Source organism: Oratosquilla oratoria, chromosome 3 (genome assembly GCF_046742065.1).
Source record: "Oratosquilla oratoria isolate Oo_2021 chromosome 3, ASM4674206v1, whole genome shotgun sequence".
In the NCBI taxonomy this organism is placed as follows: Eukaryota; Metazoa; Arthropoda; class Malacostraca; order Stomatopoda; family Squillidae; genus Oratosquilla; species Oratosquilla oratoria.
The window spans coordinates 81,853,211-81,870,710 of record NC_134779.1 but is presented as its reverse complement, the minus strand read 5'-3'; the positions used below and the strand labels follow the sequence as shown (position 1 = coordinate 81,870,710).

At 45.3% G+C, this 17,500-nt stretch overlaps 1 protein-coding gene across 9 annotated transcripts in view; it reads left to right on the top strand.

Moving 5' to 3' along the window:
• Positions 1–11,769, top strand: part of LOC143024167 (innexin inx1-like) — a 424,771-nt gene extending 413,002 nt beyond the window's left edge. For all 9 annotated transcript variants that reach the window (XM_076182979.1, XM_076182977.1, XM_076182978.1 and 6 more), the window contains one exon: positions 10,747–11,769. In XM_076182979.1, the coding sequence (XP_076039094.1) occupies positions 10,747–11,625 (879 nt within the window). In that variant the 3' untranslated portion in view covers positions 11,626–11,769. The remainder of the gene's footprint in view (positions 1–10,746) is intronic.
• Positions 11,770–17,500: the final 5,731 nt, after the last annotated feature.

Here is a 17,500-nt window from a genome sequence, read left to right as displayed (position 1 = left end):
ACCCTACCTCTCCTCACCTTGATCCTACCTCCCCTTCCCTCGACCCTACTTTACCTCCTATTCACCCTACCTCCCATCCCCTTGACCCTACCTCCCCTCTACTTAACCCTACCTACCCTTCCCTCGAACCTATCTCCCCCTCCCCTCCCATTCACCTTACGACTTCCCATCCCCTTAACCCTATCTCTCCTCCCCTTGACCCTGCCTCCCCTTCCCTCGACCCTATCTCTCCTCACCTCCACCCTACCTCCCCTCCCATCGACCCTACCTCCTCTCCTCTTGACCCTACCTCCCCTTTCTACGACCCTACCTCACCTCCCCTCGACCCTACCTCCCCTCCCCTTGACCCTACCTCCCCTTCCCTCAACCCTACCTACCCTCCTCTCTCCCCTTGATCTTACCTCCCCTCCCCTTGACCCTACTTTCCCTCCCCATGACCCTTCCTCGCCTCCCCCCCCCCCATGGTAGTACCTTTCCCACCATTGGCAGCACCTCCATTCTCCTTGACCCTACCTCCCCTTCCCTCGACCCTACCTCCCCTCTCCCCTTGCCCCTACCTCTCCTCCCCTTGACCCTATCTCCCCTCCCCTTGACCCTACCTCCCCTCCCATCGCCCGTATTTCACTTCCCTTTGACTCTACCTCCCATCCCCTTCACCCTACCTCTCCTCCCCTAAACCCTACTTCCCCTCCCCTTCACCTTTACTCCCTTGACCTTTCCTTCTTTCCCTTTGACCCTCTCTCCCATCCCCATAATACCATCTCTCCTCCCTTTGACCCTGCCTCTCCTCCCCTCCCCTCCACTCGACCCTACCTCCTATTCTCTTCACCCTGCCTCCCCTTTCCTTGGCCCTGCCTCCCCTCCCTATGACCCTACCTCCCATCCCCTTCACTCTAGTACCTCCTCTCCCGTTTCCCCTGCCTCCCCTCTCCTTGATTCTATCTCTGATCCCCTTGACCCTGCTTCCCCTCCCCTTGATCCTGCCTCCCCTCCCCTTGACACTCCCTCCCCTCTTCTTGACACGACCTTACCTTTCCTTGACCCTACCTCTCCTCCCCTTAATCCTATTTCCCCTCCCCTTGACCCTACCTCACCTCCCCTTCACCCTTATTCCCCTACCCTTGACCCTACCTCCCCTCTCCTTAACCCTACCTTTCCTCCCCTTGACCCTTCCTCCCCTCCCCTTGACCCTTCCTTCCCTTCCCTTGACCCTGCCTCTCCTCCCCTTAACCCTACCTCCTCTCCTTTTGACCCTACCTCCCCTCCCTTTGACCCTACTTTCCCTTACATTGACCCTACCTCTCCTCCTCTACATTCTACCTCCCTTCCCCTCCCGTTCACCCTAGCTCCCCTTCCCCTCTCGTTCACCCTAGCTCCCCTTCCTCTCCATACCAACCCCTTCCCTCGCCCAACCCCTTCCCTCGCCCAACCCCTACCCGCCCCTCTCCCTCCTTACCACCCTTTCCTCCTCATCCACTTAAACTCCCCTTTTCAAATTTTCCTTTTCCCTGCCCTCCCCTCCCTCTTCTCACTCCCCCTCCCTCTCTCTTTCCCTACGTCCCTCCCTCTTCCTACCTTCCCTTCCTCTCCCTACCTCTCCTTCTCTCACCGTCCCCATACCTCCGCTCCTTCTCCCTACTTCTCCCTCCCTCTCCTTACTTATCCTTCTATTCATCGCTCTTCCCCCTTCTATGCCCTCCCCTCACTTTTCGTCTCCCTACTTACCCCTCCACCCATCATTCCTCTCCTTCCTTCCCCTCCCTCTTTCTACCCTTCCCTACCTCTTCTCCTCCTCCTCCCTACCTCTCCTTCCCTTTCTCTACCTCTCCTTGCCCTCCATATTTTGTCGACTAGCTCCGAAGTGGCGATCCTCTCACCTACAGTTCGAGATCTTTAAGACGAAACCCCCTGTGGAAATCCCCTGGGGACCTTTCTGGCCAAAAGTGCAGGCTCCATAGATCGAAGTCCAAAAATCCGCCCAAGGTACAAAAAGGAACACCGTAATGACATTTGTAGTTTACAAAGAAAATGAGTAACTCAATATGGAAAAGGAAAATCTGAACGCAAACCTAAGGCAGTCGACCATATTGAAAGAATGCTCCTGGTTTTAAGACTGAACGAGCACAGACACATGATTTATGCAAAGATACTTCAGGTAAACGGGTTTCGATGAAAACAGATGAAGATTAAGCCCCATTCCCGAACTCATTCAGGATTTGAGGTTTGATGGTGTTTAGGTAGTGCTTCTTTCTTACGGCCTTGCCGCCTTTGACGGTCTCGCACGTGCACGCATACACACACACTCACGCACACACATACATACACACACACGCACACACACACACTCACGCATACACACACACACACACACACAAACACACACACACACACACACACACACACACACACACACACACACACACACACACACATGCTCACATTTTGCATATGGTAGCCCTTCGACTCAACGACGACGCCTCCTGTCACTTCTTGCGTGGTCCCTTTAAGGACTCTGAAAGCCAAAGGAAGTCTTAGTAGATGACACTCCGAGCATACAATGCTCCATCACCGGACAGATCCAGTTGAAGTCTCCTCTCTCGCTCCCTTCCCTCATCCTCCAGCACCAAAAGGGTACCACACTGCGTCAGATGTTACAGTTCTCCGCGATCAGTTCGACTTGATTGGAGTCAAGACTGCAGACCTTCAAGATCTTTCTTTGGGTGGCCCTCCAGTCAGCCTTACACCACCAGTCAACTCATCCAAGAAAATTTTCTTAAGGAGCCGCTCCTCTAAATTAAGGATAAGGTGCCCTGCCCGTTGGAGTGGGTAATTCTCGATGCTTTCGCATTCGGCCCGGATTAACACTTTACTATCTGAAACGCGATCCCTCCATATGACACAGAGTATCCTTCTCAGAGACCTCATGTGGAATTACTCGTGCATCTGCACTTACCTTGTGTATACGATCCATGTCTCGCATCCGTAAGGAGAGTAGCAACACTGACCACCAGAAGCTAGATTTGTTTGGAACCTAAACTCTTTATTGAGGAGAATCTATCCCTTAGACGCTCAAATGCAACATTGTATAACTGCACTCTGTTGGTGACTTCCTCCTGTGAGATTGTCGCTCAAGATATGCAAAATGCTCGGAGTCTTTAATGGATTCTCAGTCTGTGAGGATTGGTGCATTATCCCCCAGCCCTAATATCTTGATGAAGTATTGTACCTCTGTCTTATCAACATTTACCCTGGGTTCCACTTTGCGGGAGGCTGCATCTCTTGTGTCTAGTGGGCTTTGTAGCAACTTGAAACTGTGCGCAACAGCAGCAGCAGAAGCGGCGGTATATTGGAGATCCTTCACAACACAAGAACTGGTCTTGGTTCTTGCTTCCAGTCTTCGAAGATAGAGTAGTCCTCCGTCTAGGTAATATGTTAGTCGAATGCCGTCCTCCTCTTATTATCTATCCCCGTGTGACAACAGAGTAACTGCTAATAGAAAAACACTATATAACATCGGAGCAAAGACATACCCTTGTCTCACTTCGACCGTCACTCAGAATGACTCCAATACGCCCCCCGCAAGAAATCAAACTTGCCGTGGTGTCTGAGTAGAGCTACCATGGTGAACAATCAAATCTGTCATCTTGTAGTAATTCGCGAATGGCTATGTCAAATATCTTTCTCAGATCAACAAAAGCTGTTCCACGAATTCCTCCAAAATCTGTCTATACACAAAAATATTTGTTGTGCTTTTATCTGCACTAAATCCGCATCAGGATTCAGGCAGAACGTGATCAGCAAGATGTTTAATAATTTTCCTTAAGCGTATCGTTCATAGACAGTGACTATGTTTGCATGGCCGCCAATTCGCCGGAACCTCCCAAGTGCGCCAACAAGAGTCAAATTATATATTTCATGATGATAGAGTGTCAGATCGCTTACCGGCTGTATACTCCAATGAAATCATTACATCAGGGATTTTAATTGCACTCCTACAACCCAGAGTCAATGCAATCATTACATTAGGGATTCTAATTGCACTCCTACAACCCAGAGTCAAACATCATTATTGTATGCTTGGAAACAAGTCTCTACCAAATAGAAGAATGTTGTGCCACTTCGTTTCTTCTATTCCTCTTAAATCTCTCCTATGTCGATTTTAAAACACCACTTCTTTTCCAATGTCCAGATGATGATCAAAGGATAAAATTTCTGCCACCACATTCCCATGTGCGTCGTATATGGCTAGTAAATGGGGCGGAGGGGACTAGGGATATTCCTTTCTTCATTTTTCTTCCGCAAAGAGTCGAAACAGGCCCTCGGCCGCATTCCTGAAAAGGGGGAAAAGGCCATTGGTATATGGTTTCTGCTTTACCCCTGAGCAGGCAAATATGTCGAAGAGGCGATTACGCTTTCCCTCTCGCCTCCCTCGAGTGCTGTTAACTCCCGTTTCTCCAATCCGTCTTCGCGCGACAGCCCCCGCAGACCTCGAGGGCCCGAAGCCATCGGCATTTTTTTTTTTTTTTTTTTGGGGGGGGGGAAGTTATATTCTAAAAATGGCCTTGGTACTGCTCCCAGTGATTTCTAGGTTGCACACTCCCATATGTTTTGTAACTAATTTCCATTTACCACTTTTGCCTCCCGGCTCGTTTTGTTCAACTCTTCTTGTTGTGGTTTCGATACAATTGCTGTTCGTCATTTTCCATTTGTGATTTGGCGTCTGTACACACTGTATGCGTACGTATGTGTGTGCACATGTGCATGTACACGGTATTATATGTATATTGACGGGTTCGCATTCCAGCGCAAGTCAGTGTGCCCATAAAACGAGAGAGAGAGAGAGAGAGAGAGAGAGAGAGAGAGAGAGAGAGAGAGAGAGAGAGAGAGAGAGAGAGAGAGAGAGAGAAAGAGAGAGAGAGAGGGAGAGGCAAAGGAGTAGCGAAGAAGAGTTTTCACAAGAGGAGATTGCCATCGGGCAACGCAGCAAGAAGACTTGAAGTGCCTCTTCTCCCGAACTCCTCAGGACTCCCGTGGCACAGGCAGACTCTTGACGTCGAGGCCAGAGTGAAGGGTTCATCGGATGCTTTAGTCCGAGGTGTAGGGTCGAACTAGAGTTCATCGAAACTCGAAATCGTTAACGATATGCAGTTCTGTTGAGTTGATGCGCGGCATAAGGAGCCATCAAGCAATTAATATTTATTGATAGTAATATTGTCTATGTTCCTACTATTGACAAACTTGACATCCCGTGTTTTCAGTATCAACCAAGCCTTCTTAAGATGTCTTTCTAGGACACTAAGTATCAACTTGACACAATCAATATCACTGACTTTACTACGATATTGCCAATAGAGAACACACACACACACACATACATACGCACACACATACACACACACACACACACACGCACACACACACACACACACACACACACACACACACACACACACACACACACACACATACACACACACACACACACACACACACACACACACACACACACACGCACGCACACACACACACACACACGCACACACACACACACACACACGCATATATATATATATATATATATATATATATATATATATATATATATATATATCGCATTACTGTGGTTTTTATTCATTAAATGGGAAATTTGGTAGAATTAGTTCGTTACAAATGTGTGTATTCACATTTTGACTAGACACATAATGAGGGGCTGATGTATCTACCATCTGACTCATGTAGGTGTTTTTGGTTCACCACGGACCAAATGGCCTCTCTGCTTAAGATGTGAGTGCCTTGTGCTTCCGCAAAAAGTTGCAGCTTAGGCAAGAATACGGAGAAAAATGTGTGACGGATGAAGATGGATGACTTAGGTATAAGTACGAAAAAGAAAAAATAATATTCGTTGCAAGTGTTCACGAGTACAAAATGTCATGATGGAAGAGAAATAATATCTAGGTAGAGCGACAGGTAGGGCTACGGAAAATGTTGTACAGTGTATGTCAAAAAATGAGAAAAAGAATATATACTGCAAGAATACAAAGAATAAAGTTTTCGGACCGTATGACTATTAAACAAATTATCTAATTCTATTTTTTTATTTATTTTTTTTTTGTGTGAAAAATCCCTTTTAGGAGAGGCCGACAACTGACATCGGCTTGTACCTTTAACTCGTGATCTCTGACCCAGTCTGGGGACCGGGTATCAACCCACGAGGTCGCACCACCCGCACAGAAACCTCCAGCTGGCAGCATCTGATGATAAACAACAGACATGGGAAGTCAATCAATAAGCCATTGCTGCTGAACCGTGACCTCTCCCAAACACTTACAGGAGTCGCAAGACTACGCCAATCTCTGCCACACCATTCCTGCAGACTTCTCTATCTCGTCTCCCCACCTTTTGTCTGGTCTTCCTTTTCTATGCTTACCATTTCGCGGCGTCCTGTCAGTAACACTTTGGCTCCATCTTCCATCTTCCCTTCTGGCTAATTTTCCTGCCTAATTCCACTTCCGCTCCTACATTACCTCAGCAGTATCTTTCACTCCCGTCTACTCTCTCAACCAGTTTGATTTCTTCCCGTTTTCCATTGTTATTGCCAGGACCGATCTCTCCATTCTTCTATGTGCACTCTTTAGCTTTGCTTCCATCTCCTTGGCCAATTTCTACCTCTTATATCTATACATAATAGATGGCATTATACACTGAAATTTTTGCATTTCAGACATGAATGTAATGACCTTTTCATGATGTTCCGATATTTTTGAAACCTTTACGATTCAAATGTGATACACCTTTTATTTAATTTTGATGATCTTTAGTTTTAGCATCTGACTTAAGTAATTATACTCATAAACTTCTTCCAGATTCTGACCATCAATTATAATTCATTTACTTTGAACTTTCGACCGAACATTACAACAGCGTTTGCAATGTTACAGTTGTAAATTAAATGTACGTAGTCACCGTATAACAGTGATGTGCAAAGCTAAATTGAATTTCAGTGATGAGAGAAATAAACTAATCTTAAAGAATCTTAAAGAAAATAAACCTTGCAGAGGTAAAAGACAACAAGAAGGAATTTCAATTGAATATCAAAAACAAATTTGAAATTCTAGGAAATAATGAGGACACCAGCAAAGGTGCTACTTCTAGTTTAGTATCTTGACGTAATCGGCTGAGAAAGCAAGTGCAAGAAACAGAAGTAGCTTTTGCTCGAATGAGTATGAAACGAGGAAATTGACTTGGGGAATATGGCATATCAATAAATCTGAAAGGCGCAAGGAAAGAAGTTCATTGTAGATTCGCTCAAACATATACCCAGCGTATACATAAAAAAGCGTTCCCGAATTATTGTACATGCTATAGTAGCTTTATTTTTCAAGAAAGGAGACTATAAATACCTTAGCAAATACACTGATTAGTTATGAAATTATTTACGATGATTCTTACAAAAAAACTACGTAATGCTTTAGATGAAGAACATGCAGGCTACAGAAGCCAATACTCGACTACATTTACAGACAAGAAATCAACAAATAAAAAAAATACACAATACAATAAACCTCTGTAGTTAACATTTGTAGATTAGGAAAAGGCCTATGGCACTGTAAAACAAAATGTAATACTAAGCTTTACACGTAAACAGGATACAAACGAACTCACTGGAAGGGTTCTTCAGAACGTTTATGCAAAAATTATTGCTCCAATTCCACTTCATAAAGCTACAGAGAAGATAAAGATCGACAAAGGAGTACGGCACTGTGATGTAATATCACCCAACCTATTTAAACCTATTTAAAGCTTGCCTGGAAGAGTTTTGCCGTTCTGTTAGAACTGGAGAGGTTTGAAGGTAACATCTCAATCACATCAGATTTGTAAAGGATGTTATTTCTATAAAAGATATAGCAACATCAGAAGTTTACAAAATATGTTTATTGGCCTGAACAGAAACCTCAAAGTAGGTTTGAGGATTAATAAAAGTAATGCGAAAGTAATGTTCAACTTAAAAGTTCAAAATAAAGCAATTATGATCGATGGTGAGAGTCTTGAGGAAGTTGAAGAGTATAATTATTTAATCCAGATGCTAAAACTGACTGACGGTAATGAAAATGCGTATTGAAATTGTCTGGAAAATGTTTAATGAATACAGGAGCATCATGAGAGGTTCTCTACTTATATATTTGAAAAGCAAAGTTCATAATAGATATAGAATGCTCGCTATAAGGCTTGGAATCTGACGAAGGTGATGGAGATAAAGCTGAGAAATGCACTGACGAGAATGTACATATCAATGCTTGGAATAACGCTGAAAGAGGGGTGTTGGGTGACAGAGTAGACTGGAATGAAAGATACAGTAAAAGAGAAGAAATGTAATCGAACAGGGAAATTAGCGCGAAAGAATGATGGTCAATGGGGCAAGTGTGTTGCTGACTGCAAGCCGCAAGATGGGAAGCGTGAAAGAGGGAGACCATAGAGAAGATGGAGAAACAAGATAGACAAGCCTGTAGGTGTGACGTCGCAGAGGTTGGCACAGTCGTGCGACTCATGGGATGGTTTGAAAGAAACCTTTATTCAGCAGTGAAATCCAAATAGCTGATTGATTAACCAATATATGTAATGCATGGTTGTGGGTGTCATATAATACGTATAGTGCGGATGGTACAATCCTAAGTATGAGGGTCACAAAGGCGAGGGATAGAGAGTGGGAGGAGATCCCGTCGGCACAGTGGCAGAAGAAACAATAGTGGAAAAAGGATAAAGCAGCAGCTTCGGGTGCACAAGAGAAGTACGAAGGCGACTCAGAGAGCACCTGGTAGTCAGATAATAAGAGATAAATAAATAACAAAACAGAGGGAAAACAGAAGAACCATCCAGAGGGAGAACAACCTTCAGCACGGTGACGCACTTTACATGCTTTGGTCTGGTTGTCACCAGACGAATTTATTCAGCTGAAGAACAGAGTGGGGGGGCCCACTTTCGTGACGCCCCGACGGCCCAGATCACGCAGCATTATTTCTAAGACTGTCCACCCTTAAAGGAAATATATATATATATTTTGTTCTAACAACCCCTGTTGAAATTCCTCTAAGTGCCCTATGGTCTCTAATACCTGGCATTGAATATCCACCTCTCAGTTCAGTTTTAATAATCACTGAATCTCTAATATCCTTGAGCTTAACTAACCTTAGTAAAGACGTCTTCGCGTAACTAAACTAGGAACGTAAACCTCCTATCCTGACCGTATATCCGCGAGCAGGGAATATAACCATTCATTTTATTACATATATGAGGGGGATGTGCTGTTTTTGATGAGAAAGACGTGACCCAAGTGGTCGAGTAGTACCACGTCCCAGATGGCACCGAGGAGGAGACCAGGTGAGTATTTAAGGACCCAGATCACCACGCCGCTGCGGGCAGGACAGGAACCTCGACCTTCCCTCGTGTTCTTGTTGTTCTTGTTCTTCTGCACGCACGCACGCACGCACACACGCACGCGCGCGCGCACCGACAAGTTCTCCTGTGGTAAGTTTGCATCGGCATGAAGGTGCACATTACTTTTTCTGTTGTTTTGTTCTTGGTTTACTTGCTCGTTCACTTTTTTTTCTTGTTCCCTATTGTTACTGCTACTTTGTTGGACTGATCTTTTACTACTACCCTCCTCCTCTTTGTACTCCTCCACCCTATAGAATCCACCCCTGCATCAAAAACTCTTTGTATGTCACTCCAAGAGACCCCCATAGAGTCCCGCATCGTTAGTTCCACAGTATTAAATGGATCCTTTTTATAACTATTATCATATACCATATTCTAGTATCTCCTGGTTTGATTTGATATACATAGCACAAATGAAATATTACTGTGTCATATGATGAAGCACCAATGAGAAATGATTATTTTGGTATTATTATATTTATTTTTTATTATTAGTGCTGTTATTATTGTTACACTATTATTATTGTTGTCATTATTATCATTATTATTACTATTATTTATTATCATTTATTATCATTATTATTATAACTATTGTTACTATTAACATTAATATTACCCCCACTCATTGCAGTTTAGCAAGCTCTTTCCGTTGTCAGTTCAAGCACTTTTTAAGCTTTCATTTTTATGCAATACCGTGGAAATGCTGGAAATGCTCACGCTCTTGTCTATAATATATATATATATATATATATATATATATTTGTGTGTATATATATACATATGTGTGTGTGTGTGTGTGTGTGTGTATATATATATACACATATATATATATATATGTATATATATATATATATATATATATACATATATATATACAGTATATACTGTATACATACAGCGATGTGCACTGCTGCTGCCACGCCACCTGTGCGCGCGCACACTCACATACATACACACACACAAACACACACACACATACACACATACACACACGCACACACACACACACGCATACACACACACATACACACACACACACACACACACGAACACACACATACACAAAATACACACACACACACATATATACATACACACACACACATATATATGCATACACACACAACAAACACACACACACACACACACACACACACACACATGCGCACATACACACACACACACACACACACACACACACACACACACACACACACACACACGCACACACACAATTACGCACACACCTATACACACTCACGGCCCCGGGTCGTCGGAGTTCGCGTAATCTGACGGCTGCCTCTTGTCTTGCAGATCGGCAAAAATGTCATCTACCCGAACCTGGGCCAGTTCATCGAGGGCCAGAGCTCCAGGCGGGAAATATCCTACTACCAGTGGGTGACCTTCTTCCTGCTGATCGAGGCCCTCATCGTCTATCTGCCTCGACAGATATGGCACCAACTCACCCACAACCAGTGCCTCCCCTTCGACTTCACTAACCTTCGCCGCCGGGAGGACTGGGAGGACAAGAAGAACTTCCTGGTATGGCATATGAAGCAGACTCGGGGGAACCACGAGTACTGGCTATGGCAGTATCTCTTGACGGAGTTGCTGTCAATGGCCCTGCTGGCCTCTTTCTTCATACTGACCGACGTTTTCCTGGGCGGCGATTTCTACAATTACGGTTTGGATTGGTTGAATTTCATGCACAACAGTACCAACAACACCATCTCTCCCATGACTGCTCGTTTCCCTCGCCTCACCGTGTGCAAACTCCAGTACCACAGTCGAGGGGGCACCATCAACAGCTACTACCCGCTGTGCCTCCTGCCTATCAATTGCTTCAACGATAAGATTTTCCTCTTCTTGTACTTTTGGTACTGCATGCTCTTCGGTTTGTCCCTTCTCCGCGGCCTCTACATGCTCGTCCTCGTCACGTGCAAGCCCGCCAGACGTCTCCGCCTCAAGTTCAGCGCCAAGCTGGTTCCCGAGGACACCCTGGACCGCTTCATCAACGCGCACAACCTCAGCGACTGGTTCGTGCTGTGCAACCTGGCGCCCACCATGGACCCCGTCCTCATCGCCGAGCTCGTGACCCAGCTCGTGTACGAGGTGCAGGGCGAGAGCTCCGACTCGAAGCAGTCCCGCCTGGGGAAACAGGAAAAGTCGCTCCAGTCGGTCAACTACATATGAGACATAGCGCCGCGCGCCTCCCGACACTCGCTCACACACTGCCTTCCCAACGGCCGACCTAACTACGGACGCTTCGCGCAACCGCCCTTCCAAGGCTATAGCAGTGGCCAGTACGGCACCGGCTTCGCGGCTCCCCACGAAGGTTACTCCACCAGCCAGTCCTACAGCAACGGCTACTGCGAGGCCCTGTAGTCCGTGTGGACGGCTCCTGCCTGGCCTCTGTGAGGCCCCGGCCTCACACTGGGGCCAGGGCGGCGCGCGGGGCTGAGTCCGGCCCCCTTTCCCCCCATCGCCTCTACCACCACCACCTCCTGTACTTCCACCTGTACCAGCTATACCACCTGTAAACATCTGTATTATCATCTGTACCAGTGTCATGATTAGGACCAACGTAAGGGGGCCGCCTACGATCAACCATAGGGGAAGGCGCCGCGCGAGCGGAACAACACCGCAGCAGCAGCAGCAGAAGTGTGAACACCAACAGCAGAAGAAGTAACAACAAGAACACGAAGGAGAAGCAAGCAAGCAAACATGCATGCATGCATGAGCGGCGACGACGGCCAGTTCGGCCACACCGCCGATGGCCGCATCATCTCTTTGGGTGACGCGGTTTGGTCCGTCAAGCAGAGTCGGATGGCGCTTGGGCTAAAAATAAAAACATAAAAAACAAAAAAGGAAGCGTAAACAATGAACAAAACAAAAAACTAAAAATATATATATATATATATATATATATATAATTGTCCAATAAATCGTTCATTCATTGCCATACCATCATTCATTTAGTCTAACCATTAGTAACCGCGGCTTTGAAGAAAAAAAAAAATCCAGACCGACCGGCAGTGCAACCGAGAACAGTGAGAAGGGAGTTAAATGCCACAACATGAAGAACTAGAACTAGAAGAAGAAGAAGAAGACCTGACGAAGGAGGTACTGGTGTGACTGATCCCCGCGCACCGCCCGGGAGCTGCTGGCCCGCTGGCCCACTAGAGGCACTGGGAATCCCGGTAATACCGGACCGTCGACGACTGTGTCTCGGTAATACCGGACCACGCAGCTCCAGGGAACGAGAAGAAGAAGAAGAAGATCCATCATCACCAACAGCCTACGACCTCGACGGGGGCTCCTCCTCCACCTGCAGCACGGCGACTCCACTGGCGAAACGCAGCAGCGACTCAAGTCCCACTTGAGGATCTGCCGTGCCCATGTGCCGGCTTGCCTACCTGCCCACTCTACCCTGTAGTTAGAAGTGTGCATCATGGTGTGAACTGACTCGAGAACCTGTTTCGCCTATTCTTTTTGTTAATATTGTTGTTAGATGGGGACGCGCGGCTCGCTGAGGGCGGTCGTCAAGCGCGATGGACGCCACCGAGGTCGTAGGGAAGTCGTGGGTATCCGGACATCGAACTAAATTGAGTTCGAGTTTTTCTCGGCACCGTTAGGTTCTCCGCCGCCCGCGCCTTCGTCGCCGACCGGGGCCTCCAGCGACCCGCCCGCGTCGGCTGCCCGTGCCCACACGACATGATGCCTAAGTAGGAAAAAAATGTTATACAGAGGTATTTTAACGAATTGTTTTGTGTGTATTTTCTACGCTCGTAAGTTAGGCTCGTGTTGTTGCTGTCTTGAGAGTAGATGACGAGAAGAAGACATGGTCGTGGTGACGACGAGAACTATGGGTTGGTCCTGAATGACATGAGCCATTTTAATCTTAAAACCAGTATTCGAGGGTCTCTTGTACAGTATTACAAGTATTAACGAGATTTTAGCAGTCCCCCTTTTTGGCACTGGCGTTGTTGCCATGGGAACAGGTCCTCCATGTCATCCCAGACCAGAAACACAAAAAAAAAACAAAGAATACAAAAAAAAAAAATAAAAGATAAAAAAACGGATTTCTCTCATATTCCCAGCGCGCACGCATGAATGGACTGTTGTTCTCGCGACGACGATGACTGCCAAGCTTTAACGATGACGTGTGTTTGTGGGAATGGAGAGTTGTAAAGGTCAGTTGTAAATAGTACGGCCTTGTGTGCAAAGAAATGTTGTAGATACCGAACTTCCCTACGAATCGGGGCCGACCTTTTTAATCTCAGCAGGCCAGCAGGTCCAGCAACGAGGCAAGGAGCCCGCCCCTCAAACAGCTTCAGGCAGCTGCAGGAGAGCTGCCGAAGGTGCGGGAGCCTGCATGCTCATCGATGGTGTGTGTTGTGTTCGTTTTCCGAAGAGAAGAGGGAAGTTCACCGGAAGGAGTTCTGTGCCAGAAACAGACTGGGTGCCTTTACTTGGAAAAAAAATATATAATAATAATAATACTAATAATAATAATAATAATAATAGTAATACAGAATATAAAGTTTTTACGAAAAAAGTGTGATGTTTCGGTATGGGAAAAGCTACGCAGTACTTTCATGGGTCGCAGTGACTGGTCTATTTTTTCCGAGAGTGAAGTTTACTTATATATGTATATATATATATATATATATATATGTATATATATATATACATATATATATATATATATATGTATATGCATATGTATATGTGTGTGCATGTAAAAGTGCGGCGTTGAGAAGGAAGTGTTATGTTGGTAGTTGTGGTGTAGACAAGTGATGCAGATGGAGTTGTTAATCTACCACAGGACAGATATGTGATGTACGATCGAGATCGTGGCATTTACAGAAATTTCACCCCAGTGTAGGTCAGCTGCTGCGGCTGTTCCTTGTCCTTGCCAAGCCCTTGAGTCCGGCGCCTCAGGTACCCCATCTCCGCCCCCTGCTGCCCTGCTGGAGCCCTCCGGGTCCCCCAGAACAAACCCTGCCCGCCACCCCACGCGCCTCCATGCCCGACCGACCCCCGGACTCCAAGACCCCCTGGAAGAACCTTGGACCTCACCCTTCCATAGCCTCTCCTTCATTAGGCAGAGGCGAGACGACAAGAAGCTCCCGAAGCTGTGGTTGCGTCGTGTCTCCCCCCCTCCCTCTCCCCCCCGAACCCTTGACCTGACCTGACCTGACCTCAACCTGACCCACTTCCCTCCCTTGTAACCAGAAATTCATGTATTTTAGGAATTACGTAGCTGCCGCCATGGTTTCATTCTAAAAAAAAATACTCTTAGAAACTCTTATCTATAGAAATTTTATGTAAATTATGGATATTCCATGTTTTGTTTCTCCAATATATATATATATATATACATATATATGAAAATCTATATGTTATATGATTTACATGTTTATTTATATTGCTTGGTAGAATGCTCATAAACTAAGAAATCATCTATAATTGTAATGGAGTTACATACTTGATATACTGATTGTCCCGTCATATGAAGTGTATTCATCTTTTAGTGTAAACGGGATTCTGGTTCCCCCACAAAGGTCCGAGTACCGTATTTTCATTTGTGTGATTGTACCAGACACGTATTAGCTGGAGGGCTCTCCTGGACACCCCACGGACAGGCATGCCCCCAGACACGCCCTCTGGAGACTTCCGTTAGTGTGGGCCAGCTGCGCAGCATTATGGTCTCCCATCACCATAAGAGGGGAGACGAAAGAAACCGAGAGTCTCCCCGTACCTCGAATCCACCCCCCCAACCCCCAACGTCGCCGCCGCGGGGAGACAAGAAACGGAGAGCAACCAGAGCGGAAGAGAGGTGATCCTGTCGAGCGAGGATCAGTGTACGTATTATACCATCAGCGAACCAACAAACCCCGTCGCGGTCCTTGTTTACTAGTTCGGAGAACTGAAGCCCACCATTGTTTCCCTCCCTCCCCCCACCCCTTCCCCTCCCCTCCTCCAACCCTCCCCTCTCTCACCCACCGCCCCGAAACTATAGCCACCCGCCTTCTGTTCGGTTCCCCCCGAGGGTGCGTTCGCTCGAGGGCAATCCGGCGTTTTTTTTTTTGTTTTTTTTTAATAGAGTATCCACTTTAATGTGATTCGGTGTCTCCTATCTGTTTGGCATTCCGAAACCGAAAATAAGGAATAAAGCAGCTCGAGGCGAGACTTGAAAGCGAGGCCTGCGGACCAGAGAAGCCGGAATTTGTGTTCTTTGCAAGAACCTGAAGGATCTACACGAGTCACGAATGGAACGACGACGACGACGGATCCGTATTTACTTAGCAAATAGAGCAACCTCAGGCACAGGAAGACAGCCCAACATCGAACCCAAGTCAAAAGTGTGAGAGAGAGTTACCCGCAGTGTAGGTTACAAATGTATATTATATTAGAACTATTACTTATATTCTTCATTCTCCTTATAGTTACGAGAAATCAAAGTTGACATTCAGTATAAAAAAAAAAAGTAGATGACGAATCTCTTTATCAAATGCTTCATTCCCGGTAGACCTCCCGACCCTTCCATTAATGAAGATGTTATTCAAAACTATACCATACCTTCCATATAATTATAACAATAATAATATTAATACTAATAATATTAGTAATAATACTAATGATAATAATACTAATAATAATAAACACCAATACCCTTGCGTTAAAATAGTGTAAAAAAAATTATTGCTTCGTGGGTGACTTACGTGTGTTTGCATCGTAGCTTATGTAGCCCGAGTATTTTAATTGCAGTAATAAGAGTATTAACGAATGCGGGTAATCGAGGTAATTAGTACTGAATCGTTCCAACTCGTCACCACAAGAGCGCCATCTTCCGCCGGCAGTTGTTGTGCGTTCCCGCGGCGCCGCCTCTCGCTCTCCGTCGGTCCGTCAGCGCCCCTTCAGGCACTCCTGCAGAAGGAGAGAGGAGTCACGTGAGAAAGAGAGAAAAGGAAAAGAGAGGAGGTGCAGGTCCTCTCTCTCAAACTATTCTTGATAACACTAACCAGTCACTTCCACAGACTACCACCCCTGAATCTACTACCGAGTGTTCCCGTGCCCCCTCCCACAAACCACAAACGTTGTCATATTATACCCCCCTCCACCCCAAAACCCGTGAACCCCCGAGCCTCTACTCCCCCAAATACGGCTTGTAATTTTCACGGCTGCCAGATGTTTTCGTTCAACGTTGCCCCAAGTTATATACAGTTTTCATTAAGAGATATAGAAATGCAAATCTTAAAAAAAAAGAAAACGTATAAAAAAATTATAGTGATGGGTGCCTGTTGCGCATTTTCTTTGGGAAAAATAATAAAAAATAGATAAGCAGACAAGTTTTCTCCGCAATTTCATGACACAGTACAGATGAAAAAGACCTACGCGACATTCACGAAGGTTTTTTTACAAAAATAAGATAAAATGATAAAGCAAAGAGGAGGAGGAGGATGGGTCGAAATGAAGTGTCATCAATAATAACATTCTGAAGAAATACAGGTCTGGTATGCAGCGAGAATACTACAACAACCCTTATATTAACGTTTAGGTCCTTTTTTGCGCAGAAGGCAACCCATAGACTATGTATAGATGAATAAATATATATATATATATATATATGAATATATATATAAATATATGGTTAAATTAAACTACCGCTTGGAAAGGTGACTGATTCTCTAAGTATAAATAATTAGATACTATATTAATGACTTGTTATCACCTTTTGTGATCACGTAGACGAGAGTACTGTTTCTAGTTGCCACTCTCTGCGTTTGTAGACTAGACATCAAGATCTATGAGCAGTTTCTGGTACAGGGATTTAGTCAGCTGCACCGGACTTCCATCAGTAACAACTACAACTACTACAACAACAGCTACAGTTACTATACTTCTTTCCCACAGCGTCTTCGGTGTGTTGTAAATTTTTTCTGCCTTACATTGTATGTTTTACCAAAGCATTATATTATTCTGTGTAACGATGGATGTGTCTGATAGCCCTGGCAATGATAAAAAGATATGATTATATACACATATATAATAATTCATATGT